The sequence below is a fragment of the Ylistrum balloti genome, unplaced genomic scaffold, assembly GCF_031769215.1.
Source record: "Ylistrum balloti isolate Yb309-2 unplaced genomic scaffold, AGI_CSIRO_Ybal_v1 Utg371318, whole genome shotgun sequence".
Taxonomy (NCBI): domain Eukaryota; kingdom Metazoa; phylum Mollusca; class Bivalvia; order Pectinida; family Pectinidae; genus Ylistrum; species Ylistrum balloti.
In genome coordinates this window covers 990,865-1,011,286 of record NW_026782703.1, presented here as the reverse complement: position 1 = coordinate 1,011,286, position 20,422 = coordinate 990,865, and the positions used below count along the sequence as shown (strand labels likewise).

Sequence of the window (20,422 nt, the reverse complement as noted above, 5' to 3'; positions counted from 1 at the left end):
TATGATAACATCCGATCTTCACTGACGCAATCACCGGTTGCAAGCGCAGCTTAGAATTCCACGTCAGCTCTACGCTATATATACACATGGAAATCCTCATCAACATTTCTACTTTCACTTTCTCTTTTCGGTGTAAATTTTATTTATATATATTTATTTTATTATTATTTTTTTTTTTTTTTGCAATATCTTTACATCAACATACATGTATTTATTAGACAAAACACACTCTCATAAACCACGATTTACATACTCCGATATATCAATATATCATCATTTCATAAATTATCGTCATCATCATAAAGACATTACAGCATCATCATATTACAGCCATCAACAACATCATTAACATCCTCCCCCTCTTCCTCGTCGTCATCATTATTAAATGCCATCACCATATATAGTTATCATTATCATCATTAAAACACGCACATGCACACTCTGATACACCCACTCATACATTTACAACCATAGGAAGGATAGAAAGACGCAAAAGACAAACACGAAAGAAAGAAAAAAATCTAATAACTTAATCCTAAATAAGAACTTGATGGTATAAAGATATGCTGAATGAATTTGAGGAGAGGTTGAGGAAGGGGGCAAAGATTAGAAATAGGAGGGAGAGAAATGGATGGTAGATGAAATGTTATGAAAAATAGTGACACCGTGATATGCGTGACCGCCCTGTCCGAGACTGGGAACTTGTCTGATGACACATTATGACATGATTGTAACAAGGAACATGCAGTATTTTGTTTTCAAAACGCATGAAAGGTATAATTTTATATAAATAGTATACATTATTCCATGATTTGTATCAATTTTTTTCCGTCCGTATACGTTTTTTTCTTTCGTCCTTTCCCCTTTATTACTAGTGACATAGTTCTGATCTTTATAATGACCATGGATGACATGAAGTAATGTATGAATATTAAATGTCTTGTGTAGACATCTTGTTCTATAGAAAGACGGCTTTATACGTAAAATAACATGATTATCAACTTCATCGATTATATTGTTATTATTATTGATTCTGCCAAAAAACTACGTTTATTTATGTAATGTACAGGGTATAGATAAAGCCTCTAGCAACGTGTCTAGACTTAGAATTAAATATTGCACTTGACCACATTCCCAAAATCATCATCGTTCAGAGATATTTTCTTTGCCTTTAGCTAAAATAATCATAATTTTATGTTTATGCATGTCGGTCTAGCCTCGCCTTATTCGGTGTCTGTCTCTCCTGTCGGTGTCATCTTTTTACTTTTCAGTGCTGAAAATCATGCGGTTTTTTTTCTACATATTGTATGTAAAGCCTAATGTAACGGCTCGTGTTTCTTAACAAGACCTGATATTTGGTCAGTAGCATACTAGGATAAAGGCTAATTTACTTGACTCAAATGAAAGACCATGATTGATTTTCGTGGTCGCGGAAGTCAACAGTTATATTTTTATATCTTATGAATAACTGAATGCTGATATTTATAACCATGGACTTTCTAAATCCTTGTTATAACCATGGCGGACAAATATGATAAAACTTAATCTAATCAAAATACTTACCAACATGGTGCACTACTTTTAACATAACTGTGTATAATGACGGTCTGCATTTAAATCAGACTGAGTCTTCAAGAACATACCTGTTCGTCATCCTTTGGTGAGGTTCTTTCAAGTTCACGCATTTAAATTTTTCTTTCCATTTCTGAAAAGCAGCATTCCTGCATCTCCAACTTAAGGTATTTACATGTTTCAGTTGACTCGATAATGAAGGGTTGTTCTCAAGAAAGATGAGAGTAAGTTGGTTTGATAGCCGCTATTCCAAAAATCTAAGAATATGTCTGTAAGTATGCCAACAATTGTACTAATGTTTTTTTTTCAGTCCTAATTACCACCGGAGTCTGTAGATTGGATATGTAAGCGCCTGTGCTATATTCATCACATATATTTATTTTTTCCAACACATTGATATAACTTTGACAAACTTGAATTAAAATTAGTTGTGTCATGTTTTAGGTGAAAATAGCACATAATTTCAGTTCACAGTCCCAACGCTGTATAGTTAAACACAGCATCAATGTACGTGTATCGATGAGTCAATAAGACGGACTTCTGTTTATATATTGTTTCCTAAAACAACACCATCCTGTTGTTCAACAAAATGTTGGCACTCAGAGAACATCTCCTCTATACATTACGTTAATATATATACATTGCAATTTCAAAGGTATATGTACAGTCTACGACTGACATTTGTAACCATTGGTGAGAATTTATACGGACCGATTCACTTACAGTAAATAAAACAACAATGACGAATCATGTGAGCATTATTGAAGACTGTACCATGTATATACTATGTTGACGTTGATACTTACATGTACAATCATTTTAACGAGAAGTGTACGCTGCAGCCATGATTATAACAGAGACTTTATCTGGGTTCAGAGTGCTTTAAGATAATTTCGGAATTTTTAAAGCGGTAGGACAAGACAAGAATAGATATAAGGGCTGTTCGATTAGATTTTCAGAAAAAAAAGGTGTACGGAAGTGATAGCGTACAAATCACGGCTAATTGCCTTGTTGTCTGATTGCTTTGTTTTTTTCACTTGTTTCTCAATCAACAGCCATGTTTCTATAACTAATATGTATAATCAGTCCCGTGTCAATGACTATCATTAGATAATGACAATTGTTGTATTGTGCAAGGTTATACAGAACATCTTCTCATTCAAAATGCATTCCATATCCCACTTTAATGAAAATACAGTCAAGTGCACACACACTTTGTACGTATATCTATATAAAGAGAGAGAGATATTGCGCAACTCAAGTAAAATCTTCTAAATTGACATATTCATTATAAACCATGGCTATTTATATCCCCTTCCATGAACACAGAGTAATTATTTTCTCCCGATATTGCCATCATTTGTGCACAGCACCTAAAACAGACGTTTGTCTACGCCAACCCAAAATGGCCCTTGTACCATTTGGCTCATCAGCATCAAGCTTATCCGTGTCCAGGACATACGTACTAATTGGGCTGTATCCCCGAACGCATACATTTTAAAAACATGTCTTGGGTGATATGTTTACACAGTGATTATAGTCTGTTTCCTTGTGTAGGTAGTTATATTTACCTGTACAAGTTACCTGTATTTACCTGTGAGTGTACAGGCATCCTGATTTTAGGGTGGGAAATTACAGATGAGGACATATAGTGTATAATAGACTTATTTAAAGTAAAAAAAAAGAAGAAATTACAATTGTATGGATTATATATATAAACTTTAAACAAATTATTTAAGAAATGTTCAATTTACAAGATGAAGGATATAAATTGTGTACAATTTTGTTTTAATATTTTTTAATTTATGCACAATTATGCATGCATTCAATTATCATTTCCTAGTGCTGTATATATGTCTTTAGTTATGTGCTGATATGTGTACATTGATCTTTCTTTAGATCAAAATATTGTACCTTATAGAATTGATTTGAATTTAAAGTTAATTGTAATATTATGATAGAATATATTCATACATGTTGAACTTGATATTTTAGTTGAAGTTACATGTTATTTAAAGGTAATTGTGCTATTATGATAGAATATATTCATAAATATTGGCATCTTTGTGTTCTTTCTTTATATTAAATGTATTTTAAATTTAATCAATTGTAATATTATCATAAGAAAAGTTAATAAATATTGAACTTCATATTGATATCTTAGTTTTCTTTCTGCAAGTTATCACAGGTTAATACAGGTAACACAGGTAGATCCACAGGTAAAATATCTCAGGTAAATATAATACATGTATGATATAGACTATAATTACCCTCCCTTTGATGTTTCTACCTATTGTTCTAGACATGTATGCGTTCAGGGAACACACCACTAATTGCTATACGCCCCAGGACAGTTAACTTTCACACCTCGGCGGCAGGCCTTTTTTTATCCCCGTTCCCCATCCGTCCTAAATGAGTTGTCTTCAAGAAGTAGTTGGTTTCTTCTTAGACAATATTGGTGTATTTGTGAAAATGTATATTCTCTGGTGTCCAGATAACACTGTGATTCTCTGTAAATCTGATAAAATCTTACAGACAGCTCTAATTATTTTAACGATAACTGTCGAATCTGGAAGTTAAATGTTAATACAAAATTTAAAGAATTTTAAAAAAAATTAAAAAAAAAAATTATAATATTCACAAAAAGGAAATGTAGGAATCAAGCTAGATTTACATTTTCTGACAAAAAATAGTATATATATATAAATTGTAGCTGCAGTGTTACTACCAAAGTATGCTATATATCAAGTCTTGTTTGGACAATCTGAAGTAGTTTCTTTATTGATATATAGGCAATGTAACTACATTGTTACTATCAATGTATATCTATAACTAGTACGGATGTCTTTATTCGACCATCCTGTAACATTGGTCAAAGTTTACTGACATTTTTAGTGCCACAGATTTACAAATTACTTTCTGTAATATAGGGTGATATTTCAGTTGTTAATAGGTCAAACTCGCGATTTGTTTTTAAAAGAATCTAAGTAAACAGAAAATATTTGTCACAAAAGTTAGCGAGATTTATTTGAAAATTGATAATTTTACTATACTGGTTGTGTTGAGAGGATTTATTGTTTTTCGAGAAGAATGGTATCATAAAGACAGCAACGTTAATTAACAATAAAACTGTATTTCAATTCAAATGATTCCATAATACAATCATCGTACAGAAAATATCAATTTATGCGTTGTAATTAGCACGTTTCGAGACAGATATCAAAATAGATACAAACATGCGTTTTATAGCATTTGTAACAACCAGGAAAAGTAGAAATACGTTTCTGATTTTACCTGACATAGCTGACTTTCAAGACTTGGTTAAAAGAAGATTTAATTATGTTGGCGGGCTAGTATCGCATTTAATACATTGTATATCATTATATTTTCTTACAAAAAAAAAACCCGGACATGTTACTTGAAAACTAAGAACATGGATTGATGTTGCAACAACCAAGCAAATGGATTACATAAATCAATTGACTTATTGACTGATATTTAAAAATGCAATTCATCAATCTGAATGAGAAATAAAATGTACGAGTTCAATGAATTCGAGTTTTCTCTGTACTATGTATTTATATTGGGTAGAAGTACTGCCACAGTAGAGAAAAAAATGTCTATTTAAAAATGTTGTGGTTAATCAATGTCTAGCCATTGTCCTTTTCCTTAGTGTAATGGGTTACTTTAAGATTCCTTTCGATCCAAATCCTTGATCAAGAGTTTTCCGTTGTTAATCGTCATTTTAATTGCTAAAGTAATCATCAATTGTTCTGTTCAAATGTATTTTCCAATTCTAGATTTTCTCGCAGTTTTATTTTCTTTAAACCAAATCCAGGTGTGTCGGTTTTATACGGCCCTGACCAAATTAGATGATATCTTCGTATATTGACTGCAGTAATATGTGAAATCATATAGGACATAGAGTCAGACGATGAGAAGTTAGCCCATGAAAGAGATGTCTATAGTTCACACATGTCCAGGTAAACCAAAGGCGTGTCCTTCGAAACAACAGACCATATTCACTCATATAATAAAATGTAATGTTATATATTCAACAGATATTGTTTAACTGAAGTGTAAAACTCTGATTATTAAGGACTAGTAGATGTGTAACCACTATGTAGGCTACGACAGATACCTATATGACCATGACTGCACGGGTCTCTTAGTCAAAGTCTGATAAAATAACTCATCCATGACTGACCCTATTCTACCGGTGCGCTCACGTGCTCCCACTCCATAAGCGGCAAGGGGACATAACCCATGATATCTCGGAGAAATATACATATAGTTTGCAAATGAACCAAATAGCTTCAAAATCTCATTATATTTCAGCTTTTTCGTGAAAGTACTATTATGTAATTTGTTATTTTAAACAAGAATACCTCTCGACAGGTTGGTTTTATTAGCCGCATTGAATTTTAAGTGAAACTATGTACCATGTATGCAAATGAGTGTGCACCTACACAAGTGACTTTATAGCCCTATATAACAAACACACAAAAAAGGGTGGAAGGAGGGAGTGTCTCTACTTCAACACTAAAGCGTCACTATAGCCTTAGAATAGAAACAGTAGCTTCAAACCTACTCGTTTCGTCAGTGACATTAACGGGCAAGGACAAATCCAAAGTGATCGAAAGACACTGGACGATTTTTGTTAAACTTTCAGTGTAATTTCTATTAGCATAAATAATAAGTTTAAGAGAAAAACAGGGTTCAATTTTCTTGTTTGAATGAAACATGGACATTTAAAAAATGTCCAAAAATTAGAAGGAAGAGTTCGGGACCTATCTAGACTTTGTTTGTGTAAGGTAGTTATAAAGTCCGTCTAATGCTTTAAAAATAATCAACACTTGTCAAAGTTCCTATTATACACTCCATGTCAATACTTGTCAACGTACGTTTAATACACTCCGAGTCAATGCTTGTCAACGTTAGTGCATTACACTCTGCGTCAACACTCGTCAACGTTAGTGCATTACACTCTGCGTCAACGTTAGTGTGGAGTAAGAAATGTCACTATGGGGAATTGTTTATAATAAATCGTTTGAGAAAAATACTCTCTGGAGAAATCACAATTGTTTTACCGCAGTACAGTTAAAGAGCTAATGCATTAAATTGTCATTTTTTTTTTGTTGATCTAAAACAATTTACATGTCTTTTTATTACTACCTAACTAATTCGCTATTTTTTCTCGGAAAAATAAAACGCAACAAAAATCTTTTTTTTTAAAATAAGGTGGATTTTATTGAAAAGAAAATATACATATATTTCAAACTCTCTCTAACTTGCTTTCTTTCTGTCTCTCAATTTCCTAGCTAACATCAAAATATTTCCCATGTTCAACAATAGTAATCATATAATGACCGGAAAGTACAAACTACAAATAAGTCAGTTTTAGAAGTCTGCGTATGTATACAACACTTCCACAAAAAAACATGACATCATGTTTCATGTCTTCCATAACAACAAACAAAATCAACAGTTTTTCCTCAATCTAAATCTGAACCTACACCTTACAAAGGTTCAGATGTAACAAACATATTACAAAAACAAATAATGGATTAGAGAGTAAACAAAAAAAATCTGCATTTCAATTTTTTAAATACATTATTGATAAAATATTTCATTAACACTAAACAATTTCTTTTCTTGTTATATGATTTCACAAATTTAATTGTTAAATATCACATCTTCTACAGCTATAACTATCACAGCTAGTACAAAACTCGCCTACAGTTCAAAATGTGTTTTAGTAATAATGACCCATATAAATTGTCTCAAGGAACAGAGACAGAATATGTAACATTTAACAATATCAATTTCTTCATTACACACATGCCTAAGAAACATCTTCATAGGTATTGCGAAAGAAATACAAACAAATGAAAACAACTAGAAAACTATTGCAGACATAAGTAACAAGTTATTTATAAAATATGCTGACAAAATGAACCAAATGTCAACTGTTGTCAATAGTCAGTATGGAAAACCACCCAAAAGTCTCTCTGTAAATCTATTGGATTGATTTTTAAAACAGTCGTCTCCCTTCTCTTTAAGTAACATCCTTGCTTCACAATAAATATGATGCCCTTGTAATACTTCCCAGTGAATGGGAACATATGTACGGGCAACCTGTTCAGTACAGAGAAATCATTTCCTTCATAATTCATGCACACTATTTCCCTGTATTACATAGAATGCTGGTCTTTAACTTTTAGAAAATGTTGCACCAGTTAAGACAATACATGTTCAGCAAAATAGTCACCTGCAAGTATAAAACTAGACATTTTATTTCTCTACAAATCTATATAATCCATTCAAAGTATTAGTCAAAGTGTAACTTCACATGATTATAGATATCTTCAGTATAATTATAATGCTTATTTAAATAACACATATTGTAAAACATCTTTTTAATAGTCTTGAAAACATGTTGTAGAAATGTTAATTTTCTTGGACTAAAGTCACCTGTTTTCTTTTCTCTTTCTACTTGTCCTTTAATCTTTGAGAATCAAACTTATTTTGTGTTTAAGATTATGATATATACCATTCTGAACAAAAACTACAACATAACAGCTTAAAATACAATGACACAAGCATGTACTATAAAAATATTCTCCTTCAATATATCAGAATTGTTCTTTTGCCTCATCATATAGGTCTAGCATCGTCAGAATGTCACAATATTACAAAGAAGTCCTGATAAAGCAGACATTTTTTTTTAAGTGCACATTATTACTTAGTATAATTAATTTACTTTCTTAAACATAAGTTTAACTTAAGTCATTATTTATCAAAATGTCTTTAGAATAATTGTATCTATTAAAGTTAATTCACGACATAAAAAAGTGGTTGATTTCATTTTTTAAAATGTTGAGGATAATGTATAGTAATGACAATTTTTCTAGATTCTTTTAGACAAAAGATTTTTAAAATTTCTAAGACACAAAATCTTGTGAGTTTCATTTTAGATGTTTTCATATGAAAGTCAGTATGATATCAGTGCTTTTTTTAATGAAAGCATTTTTGCTTTCGTTTGCACCTGATTTGCTTCAACAATACATATTGTATAATGACCGATGGAGTACATACCTGTTAACTAATATGGTTGAACTGAAAGGTAAGAATACACATTTTTGACTGGCCGTCATCTTTTTAACATTTTTTTTTAAGAAGTCTGTCAAAATCCATCCGTCAACAGTATAATGGCAATACTTCGATACATAGTACCAGACCTGAACTTAGTATAAGCTAATTAAAGCATTAACCAAACCTGGAAATGGCGACGTAACCATGGTAAAGTGGTAGATTCCAAACTTGGCCGATGATGAAAACACTTTGAAAACAGAAACAGACTAGACTAGAGTGTTTCTGGAACTTCTGCTGTCTATTGATTGAAGGTATATTTATGTTACCACAGCATTTTGTTACCGTGGTAACCCTTGTGTTGACAGGGAGACCATTTTACAAGGCCAAATGGTCCGAGAAAGGAAGAAGGAATAGAAGTGAATTAAAATGATTAGTTAACATCATTATCCATTTAGCTCCATGTAGCTAATCACTTCTTCTTTTTCTGCAAAACAATAAAACAAAGACAAAATCAAAAGGTTGTAAAAAAAATGATAAGAAGAAAATATTTCAAATACAAAAATGTAGTAGAAATTTCTCCCATTCATACTCAGTCGTAATGGTATATCAATTTTTTCTCCCACCTCTGCCCATGTAGGAAAGACATGTCCCATGTGGAACACCCATGGAGGATAAATTTATCCCAAATGACTGCACTCGGTGACCTCAGTCGGCTATCACAACTGACTCAAACCAACGAGTGGATGCTTTGTTGACATATCCTTATACACTGTAACTTTGACATATCCTTATACACTGTTACTTTGACATATCTTTATACACTGTAACTTTGACATATCCTTATACACTGTTACTTTGACATATCCTTACAACTGTTACTTTGACATATCCTTATGTACTGTTATTTTGACATATCCTTATACACTTTTACTTTGACATATCATTATACACTGTTACTTTGACATATCCTTATACACTGTTACTTTGACATATCCTTATACACTGTTACTTTGACATATCATTATACACTGTTACTTTGACATATCCTTATACACTGTTACTTTGACATATCCTTATACACTGTAACTTTGACATATCCTTATACACTGTAACTTTGACATATCCTTATACACTGTTACTTTGACATATCCTTAAACACTGTAACTTTGACATATCCTTATACACTGTAACTTTGACATATCCTTATACACTGTTACATTGACGTATCCTTATACACTGTTACATTGACATATTCTTATGTACTGTTACATTGACATATTCTTATGTACTGTTACTTTGACATATCTTTACAACTGTTACTTTGACATATCCTTATACACTGTTACTTTGACATATCCTTACAACTGTTACTTTGACATATCCTTATACACTGTTACTTTGACATATCCTTATACACTGTTACTTTGACATATCCTTATACACTGTAACTTTGACATATCCTTATACACTGTTACTTTGACATATCCTTATACACTGTAACTTTGACATATCCTTATGACTGTTACTTTGACATATCCTTACAACTGTTACTTTGACATATCCTTATGTACTGTTACTTTGACATATCCTTATGTACTGTTACTTTGACATATCCTTATGTACTGTTACTTTGACATATCCTTGTGACTGTTACTTTGACATATCCTTATACACTGTTACTTTGACATATCCTTACAACTGTTACTTTGACATATCCTTATGTACTGTTACTTTGACATATCCTTATGTACTGTTACTTTGACATATCCTTATGTACTGTTACTTTGACATATCCTTATGACTGTTACTTTGACATATCCTTATACACTGTTACTTTGACATATCCTTACAACTGTTACTTTGACATATCCTTATGTACTGTTACTTTGACATATCCTTATGTACTGTTACTTTGACATATCCTTATGTACTGTTACTTTGACATATCCTTATGTACTGTTACTTTGACATATCCTTACAACTGTTACTTTGACATATCCTTAAGTACTGTTACTTTGACATATCCTTATGTACTGTTACTTTGACATATCCTTATGACTGTTACTTTGACATATCCTTATACACTGTTACTTTGACATATCCTTATACACTGTTACTTTGACATATCCTTACACACCGTTACTTTGACGTATCCTTACAACTGTTACTTTGACATATCCTTATGTACTGTTACTTTGACATATCCTTATGTACTGTTACTTTGACATATCTCCAGACTGTAAGAGTTCTATATAAGATTTATTTCTATGAAATTCTGATGAATTAACATGACAGATTTCCAGATCTACTAGAACAATTACTTCTGTTTATGATAAGATCATCTTAACTTTGCTGTGGCTCTTCTCACAGAAATTGATACTGTTAAATACATAACGTATGTTAAGAGTTTTATGAAGTTTATCATAAATGTACTGGTAACATAATTTATTAATGTCTTTTTGTCTACCTTACAGATGAACAGGAGACACATGTCTAAGAGATAAATGACTCCTAACACAATAAACGTGGTAATAAACATAGCTTAAGAAATGTTTGAGAAGCTGACAAACCACTTTTAACGGGTACTTCATAGTTGAAGTTAAATCTTAAAGAGGTGTTTTTGCTTTAGAAAATCAACTTCAGATCAATTTTGAAATGAAAAATAAGACATTTTGAACATACTAACTAAAATTATGAACTTGAACATTTAACATGAAATTAAGAGCCTGGAAATACTAAATTGAATTATGAACCATATATCAGTGTTCTCTTAGGGCCATCATAGCTCTGACACCAGTTTATATATTCTGACCACTTGGTTATAACAAAAACACACACTAACTCAGTACGTTTTTCCCTATTTGATATTTGGTAAGGTATGACTACATACCATTGCCATCAGTGAATCAAAATCAAATGTTATAACTGTGTATAAAAACAGAGAATATTCTCCTGTTTTATTAGTGTGACAGATATATGTACCCGGTATAATTTGTGAGAAACCTGCTATCATGTTATCCTTGAGAGAGAACACTGACATATTTTCAACAATACCAATGTAAAAAACCTGCACCATGTGCGGAAATGTTAAAACACAAAATATCTAGTAATAAATTTTAAAAAATGTTTTAAAAGGGTACTTTTCACTATTGTCCTTTTACTGTTTTAATGGACTTTTGGTCATCAATGTTAGCTATTGTCTGCATAGCAGTGCAGTTCAAAATATACACATGTACTTGGCAATCTTCTAAAATTTACAGGTATATTAAAATTGAGAAATTTCATGAATGCACCTCCCCATCTAGATTTTGATTTCTTTCAATCACATCTTGGCTTCAAGATTTAAGTTCTTAGGATCAGTGACAAGTCTAAAAAGGATGACACAGCTGTATGATGTAGTTTAATTTGTTGTTTAGCTCTATTGTACTTAACTCTTTCTATCAAAAGGTACTATTCTCTTGCGGTTTTTTGATCAAGCTTATATTTCCTAGAGAATACAAAGCAGATTTCTATTGAGTTAAACAGATATGTAGATAAGTTATGAACAAATATCTATATCATTATCTTGTCAAATAACACAGTTATATGTATTTACTTTCACACATTAAATTATTCATAATGTTCACCACATCAGTCAGAGTTGTAAAATATTAGTACTGCAAATTATATAGCAACAATTCAATATATGTCAGATTGATTAAAATAAATCACACCAATTAGACCCAATACATATTTGTTATATCGTAAGATTCTTAAATTTCTTTCAAACTGGCTTGTTTACTATAAATGTGTGATACAAAATAAGCATCATTAACCTATAAGAAATAGCCACAGCAGACCAACAACACACCTTACTACAGTGTCATGTAGGTGTCATCCTGACCTCATTTCTAAATCAAGTATAAAAAAAAGATATGATTCACTAAATACATATCCAACGTTGACTTCACCAAGAGAAAGAAACAAAAACTTTAATACCATAACCTTGTATCTTACCATTAAAATCTTCCACCTAAAACACCATTACATTGTTGGATTTTGGTGAATACAGTAATAGAAAGAATTGATTCCCAGCAGATTTATCAAATCATTTCAGTGTATATCATAGGAGAATTGGGGATTGAGAAGTGGAGAGAATCAAAAACAGGAAAATTCAATATCATTCTATAAAGATCAGTACTCTTTATCAAGATTTCATTCCCTCGAGGTCAGTGGAGATTATCAAGATTACAGTCTCCCAAGGTCAGTGGAGATTATCAAGATTTCATTCCCTCGAGGTCAGTGGATATTATCAAGATTTCATTACCCCAAGGTCAGTGGAGATTATCAAGATTTCATTCCCTTAAGGTCAGTGGAGATTATCAAGATTTCATTCCCTCGAGGTCAGTGGAGATTGTCAAGATTTCATTCCCTCCAGGTCAGTGGAGATTATCAAGATTTCATTCGCCTAAGGTCAATGGACCTTATTAATATAACAGTCCCCAAAGGTCAGTAGACATCAATATAACAGTCCCCCAAGGTCTGTGGATGTTATTCAGATTACAGTACACAAAGGTTAGGGAACGCTATCGAGATTACAGTCCCCAAAGGTTAGAAAACACTATCAAGATTATAGTCCCCAAAGGTTAGAGAACGCTATCAAGATTATAGTCCCCAAAGGTTAGAAAACGCTATCAAGATTACAGTCCCCAAAGGTTAGAGAACACTATCAAGATTACAGTCCCCAAAGGTTAGAGAACACTATCAAGATTATAGTCCCCAAAGGTTAGAGAACGCTATCAAGATTATAGTCCCCAAAGGTTAGAGAACACTATCAAGATTACAGTCCCCAAAGGTTAGAGAACGCTATCAAGATTACAGTCCCCAAAGGTTAGAGAACGCTATCAAGATTATAGTCCCCAAAGGTTAGTGAACACTATTGAGATTACAGTCCCCCAAGGTTAGGGAACAATATTGAGATTACAGTCCCCCAAGGTTAGAGAACACTATTGAGATTACAGTCCCCCAAGGTTAGGGAACAATATTGAGATTACAGTCCCCCAAGGTTAGAGAACACTATCAAGATTATAGTCCCCAAAGGTTAGGGAACGCTATCAAGATTATAGTCCCCAAAGGTTAGGGAACGCTATCAAGATTATAGTCCCCAAAGGTTAGAGAACACTATTGAGATTACAGTCCCCCAAGGTTAGGGAACAATATTGAGATTACAGTCCCCCAAGGTTAGGGAACACTATCAAGATTACAGTCCCCAAAGGTTAGGGAACGCTATCAAGATTATAGTCCCCAAAGGTTAGTGAACACTATTGAGATTACAGTCCCCCAAGGTTAGGGAACAATATTGAGATTACAGTCCCCCAAGGTTAGGGAACACTATCAAGATTACAGTCCCCGAAGGTTAAGGAACACTATTGAGATAGTAGTTCTTCAAGGTCAGGGTATAAAGACTAAAGACAACAAATGTCAGAGGCCGTTATCAATATTTCAGTTCCTCCAAGTTAGTTGTCATAAAAATTCAGCCACACAAGGTCGGGGGATATTATCAAAACTACAGTTCTCAAAGGTGGAAGGACGTTATCAATATATCATTTATCTTTGGTCACTGGATGTTACCAATATCACAGTCCCCAAAGGTCAGAGAACTTTATCAGAACACAGCCTCCTGCCTCCTAAGTTGATGTTGATGCAGTCACAGTTGATTATTACATGTCAAATATATTTAACTCATCAAGATTTTAAAATAAACTTCAGTTTTTTCTTTTCTCTTTATTTAGGCAATTCTTAAATCTTTTTCCTTGTGTAGATGTTAAGGTTCAATGGATTTTGGAAATGAGAGAAAATTGCAGAATGTTTTAGTCTCAATAACAACAATTTTGACAAGAATTCTACCCATATGAAGTCAATCTTATTTGTAAATGTAATCTTACCTTTTTTCCCTTTTTCTTCTTTTTCTTGAGACCTGATCCGAGCTTACATATATTTTTAAATGTTTCAGCCTGTAGCTTGTGTGTTGTCTTTAATTTCACACCACCCATTTTTTCTAAATAAAAAACAACAAACAAACACAATATTATTGTATTACAAGTTACACACATCTGCCATGTAATTGGACAGTTGGAATGAATTAAACAAGACTGACTTTCATAATAAATCAAATATAAAAAGCATCTCAAAACCCTAGTAGTTAACTGAAGTATGAGGCATAGCACTTTTAAACTTGGACCAATGATATTCCTTTAGTAGTGGAATACAGAGGACTGAATTTCATGAGCAGAACCAATATTCACTGATTTCTCAGACCTTGTCCCCTAAAATTGTTTTGAAAAAAGGAGTAGCATTATACAAAATGTGTTAAATGATATGGTCCAAACTTCCATCCTAGCAAAACTTCCAAATATATCCATACCCCATACCCTTTCATTTTAAGTCTTCTCCATACTAACCCTAAAATATAGTGAAGGCCTTTATTATAAGTTTCTTTACTTAAAAACAGTTATGGTAGATATTGATTAGTGTAGGTTTGTACGGTTCCATACAAAGCACATGTATACTTGTGTCAAGTAATAGCATAAGAAAATTGTCCATGTGCCTTGGAACATGTGTTTTGGAACATGTGTTAACTTTTACTATGTGCAGTCTAAGCTTATAACAAAAAGACTGAAGATCATTGAAAGACGTTACTAAAGAGCCGACAAGTCTGGGTGTTACATATGACCTTATAGTAACATCTTTGTTATTACATTTCCCCTCAAACTTTCATTCTCGAGGGGACAATTATAGAATCAGCTCTAAGTAAGCGAGAAATATTCTTACCTTCCTTCCTATGCTCCAGTGCCTCTACTATTTCTCGGGCAGACAAGTCTCCGATCAGGTTGTCATCCAAGTCCAATTCCTCTAAAGATTCAGCCCCCATGATCAGTCTGGAAAAGTTTTAAAGCATCCAAACCTGAGAAACATCAGTCATGTTTACTTAATCAGTAACATATCAATCATCCACACAAATAACTTTTTCCGATTAAAATTTGTAGAGAAGTTTTACTGCAAAAGTGAAAACACTTTTATCATGTTATTGCTAATTTTTGTTTTTTATTTACACTGACAGAAAATAAATGTGTACTTAAAAGGAGTAAGAAGCATCCAATCTACATGAATTATATTTTTTCTCTTTAATTGAAACAAAAGAACTTAATACCTTTGCCTGTCATTGTTTAAATGGCAGAGTTTTGCAGAAATAGTTTGGACTGACTTTTGTAACAGTGTGTCATGAAAACTCACTTTTTTAAAACCCGTACAAATATTATAGGTGCAAATTCTTTGCCAAAGGCAACATTATCGATGCCATTGTCTGCTAGGTGAAGTTTCCGTATCCAAGGACCAACTGGTGGTGGACCTTCATCCTTCTTCTTTTTCTTCTTTTTACCTTCAGGCACAAAAATGCATAATTAAGGATACATTTCAGGGACTATTAGAAACATAAAAACAGACAAAAACAAAAATAAAAACTTATTCTCTACAGTATTAACAATTCTAAGAAAATGTCATTTTAAAATATATATTAATCAATATGTCACTTATATCATCAGATTTTAGAAGGATTTGGCACACCTCTTTTTTCCCCCTTCTGCCATTGAACAAGACAATGATCAGGTCCAGTAAAGCATAAAATTTTAACCCTTCTGTTTTTCCTTTTCAAATCTTGCCTTTTACATTCGTGTTTGGGTGGAGGGGTTGACATAGTGTTGACTGTGTCTGTTTGTCCTGTTGTGTCACTTGTGTCCAGTTCTGAATCAATATCATACAAAAACTTCTCCACAGACTAAATCATTCATATTTACCCCTAATTATTATAACATACAGTTCTACGCCTTATTAAAGAATTAGACGGAATAAATTGCCTGTGAATTATCATTAAGTAGTTCAAATTTCACCTGCACCTCTGACCTGGTGACCTTGACCAGATGTCAGGTGACACCTCATTTGATTTCAACTAATTATTCTACATTATGTCATGACAAAATATCTGCCCGCAAAATATTTCAAGTTTGACTTCGACCATTGACCTTAGATATTAGTCTGTGAAATATTTCAAATTTGACCTTGACCTTTGACCTAATAACCTTAAGCTGTGGTCAATTGACTTTTCATTTTACTTCTGTCAATAAATGCTTCATTATGTCATAACAATATATATTTCAAATAGGTGAGGAGGTAATAAACTGAGATTTTATTGTGCATTGAATATCATAAGGACCTGACAGTGATACTTAAATATTCAAATATATGTTGAGCTAGACATATAAAGAACATACAGCTGTACATGAATTAAAGAGTAAATGATACAGAACTAATAAAACTGCAGAAAAACCTTAAGCATTTTTATTCCAAACCTTTTTTCTTTTTCTTCTTTTTCTCATCTCCTCCTACGTCTTCCTTTTCTGATCCTGACGTCATGCCACCTGATACCGCTGAGTGGACTCGCAGTCTACCTTCTTTCTCTGAAGGAACAATAATGTACACATATGTATATAATTTAAACATTACAATATTATTACATGGACCAAAAAATGTGATAACAACTTCAGCTGTCAAGATAGAAGATAGCCCAATTGGTCAGCTTGTTTTATACACAAAAAAGGACCAAATGGAAACTACAAATAAACTTTGAGAAAGATTCCTCCAATATGTTCTGAAAACAGGGATAAGAATCTCTAGCACTGAAGTCCAGAATAATTGTCTAGCAGCCATCTTGTCATCTGTTTAGTCTAAAAATTGAATTTACTTCAAGACCAAGTATATATTCTCACAAACTGTCACTTCATAAAGTATAATTATGATATAAGTTGATTAAAAAACACAATTGAGCAGACCTAGACCCGTGCAAAAAAAAATTATAGTTAAAAGAATCATTCCTAATCTGGTGAATACCCTTTATTCTGTTGATGGTTTATATCGCAAAATAAAATACAAAAAGCATTATAATCAACAGAAATAACAATTTCATTATCAAGGTAGGATTTTCATGTAAAGTGAATTATCAGACAAACCTTGTTCAGCTTTCAATGCCTCCTCCTCTGCCTTAAGTCGGGCTTTCTCTGCCTTTTGGAAAGCCTCATAGTCAGCCTGCTCAGCACACAACTTAATGATATCTATAGCACCCTCACATTCTAAATTGTTTCCATCAAGAAACAGGTCCCTGTTGATGAGAACCAGAAAAATATACAATATACGTATACCCTGTGATAACTGGTACACCTTGGAGCGTTATCTATTACTAGTGTAGCAGTCAGGTTATCAATGAAATTCTTAAATGGGGAACTGAACCCAGGTAGGTTGATTTACTAAACAAATATTCTTCAATGTGATAATGAGGAATTTCTTTACATACTCCCTTACCAGGAATGAACTTTTCAGGAATGACAGTGATGCTTACTTGAGAAGGATTAATTATTTTTGTCATTAATCCAATGTCTCTTCATTATTATAAGGCATCAATAAAACAGAGGTCATTTTTTAAATGTCCACTTGGAATCAATGATAGAACAATATCACCAAGACATTAATCATTCTCAGGTCAAAGGTCACAACAACACACTGACACACTTACCTGACAGCTGTTCGTGATACTATATTGCCGAGATATTTGCCACTTTCTGGTCCAAGGTCACAGAAACACATACTGATGGAGAGGATAGTGACATTGCCTTCCATGCCCTTACTTAAGTTTTTGCATCCCTCATCTCCAAATCTATATTTGTTACAGAAAAATGGTAGATTGAATTAATGTATGTATCTTTATTTTGAAAAATAATTTTACAATTTTGTGTGGTAGCATATTTTTTTTTATTATGGATTAATTAATTGAGATCTTTGAATTAATATGACATAATCATGAAATCTAACAGATATTAAGGATATGGAGGGGAGCGGGTAGGTGGGTTATGGTGCGAGCCAGAAAGGACATAGTGGGGAGTGGATTATGGTGGGAGCATGAAATGATATAGTGGGTAGAGAAAGGGATATTGTAGATGTAGGAAAGGATATGATGGAGAGTGGGATATGGTGGGGAGTGGGAAGGATATTGTAGGAACTGGAAAGGATATGGTGGGGCGTGGGATATGGTAAAGAGGGAAAGGATATGGTGGGAAGTGGGATATGGTGAGAGCAGGAAGGATATGATTAGGAATGGGTGGGATATGGTGAGAGAGGGAAAGGCTATAGTAGGAATTATACTTACTCATTGTAGTCAAGAGATATGGTTGTCAGTGTACTACAAGCCCTGAATGACCGAGCAAACCTCATTACAGAGTAGGGCTCCATAAGACAATCCATACACTCGACCAGACGTAGAGGATAGCATTGCTTCTCCAGGAGCAGGCCCTGCAAATACACCAGATTGTGCAATATCAGAACCCACATTGGACACTACACTATAAGGGATAAAAAGAATCCAGACTTCCCTGCTTGTTTACTTGGTTAATTGTCCCATCTACAGACAAGTAATTTTGAGTCTTGTTGTACTACTGGTTACTAGCTCACTGAACAACATAAGGGAGGCCAATCATATCCTATCCATAGCAATGAGGTAAAAGTTTTTGTTGATAGACTCTCCATGGACAGTACAGACTAGTCTGTTTCTCAGCTTTGTGACAACTGTAAAGTTGCCCTGGATAAGGAACATCAAACCATGCACCTTAGATCTTCATCTGCGGGTTGTGTGGACTAATACTTTACTGACTGAGCTATCAAAGCCCCCTTTCTCATGTTGTCTACAAACCACTAACCAAGGTAGCTGTGTTCTCATGAGACATGGGGTAATTCCAGATACGTAGGTCCTTGATGTGTATGTAGCGTTCCTGTCGGATAGCTGCCAACAAGGGCTCCAACAATACTGGCATATCTCCCTCCTTCTCAACAACCGAGGACTCTACAATGAACTGAAAGCAAAGTGTGATTTTACGATATATATATGAATAGAAATAATGCACTTTTCTCATTACAAGCTTATCATTACACCAACAAGAAAATGTATTATCTTACAGTATTAGCCTGTAGTAAGCCCATGGGTGGGGAAGAGGGGGTGACAATACAAAAAGTTTTACTTAAATGTATAGAGTGAGCTCATTACTGGAGATTAAAATACTGCTATGTTAACATTTCCTTTCAAGCATAAAAGCCATAGGTATGGTTATAATCTGAACTATCATATTAATTCATCACTTTTTATATCATTGTTCATTCAGAATAATTTGGACTAGTACGTTAATTACAAGGCATGGTCCATACACTATTACATTGTATAGTGTTCAATGTTGAAATTTATTGTATACCTTATCAAGGACTGTTCCATTCTCTAGACAGCCTTTCAATGCGTTTCTAACCCATGGACTTGGCTGAGATTCAGTCAAGGCACAATTCCGTTCATAACTTTTCAGGAGTCTCTGAATAATAGCATCTGCTCCTGCAACTGTCTTTGTCTTCTTTTTTCCTTTCTTTCCACCTTTCTTTTTTCCTCCCTTTTTTGGCATCTGTATTTGTAAATAATCAGCTCAGATTATTTAGGATTCGAAAGTACAGGTTGGTGTGGTACGTATTAAGAGAACAAGAAGTCAGTAGTTTGTGCCCTCAGGGAAGACAAGGCATGTTTCATCACTTCTTCCTGTTATAATCATGTAGATATCATCAGATACACAATGCCTATTATATCACGTGAAACCATTCACAACGGTGATTTTTGTTTTTGTTTTTTTTTTTTTTTTTT

The 20,422-nt window shown here is 33.3% G+C and overlaps 1 protein-coding gene across 1 annotated transcript; it reads right to left on the bottom strand.

Moving 5' to 3' along the window:
* Nucleotides 1–9,110: 9,110 nt before the first annotated feature.
* LOC132561998 (uncharacterized) lies at nucleotides 9,111–20,189 on the bottom strand. The gene is made up of 11 exons (XM_060226724.1): nucleotides 19,992–20,189; nucleotides 19,446–19,598; nucleotides 18,899–19,041; nucleotides 18,269–18,409; nucleotides 17,709–17,857; nucleotides 17,052–17,159; nucleotides 15,940–16,084; nucleotides 15,478–15,584; nucleotides 14,592–14,704; nucleotides 12,664–12,679; nucleotides 9,111–9,151 (listed from the first exon to the last, which is right to left on the bottom strand). Exons 1-11 carry the CDS (start codon nucleotides 20,187–20,189, stop codon nucleotides 9,111–9,113), a joined length of 1,314 nt encoding a protein of 437 aa, XP_060082707.1.
* Between the last annotated feature and the right edge of the window lie 233 nt (nucleotides 20,190–20,422).

Bases quoted from the DNA above. Each gene is read 5' to 3' on its own strand.
- LOC132561998 (XM_060226724.1), bottom strand. From the start codon at position 20,189: ATGCCAAAAAAGGGAGGAAAAAAGAAAGGTGGAAAGAAAGGAAAAAAG. The intron at 18,410-18,898 runs GTAAGTATAATT...TAACAAATATAG, and splicing joins ATATCTCTTGACTACAATGA to ATTTGGAGATGAGGGATGCA. The intron at 15,585-15,939 runs GTGAGTTTTCAT...AAACTTTTCCAG, and splicing joins TTTGTACGGGTTTTAAAAAA to ACTGATCATGGGGGCTGAAT.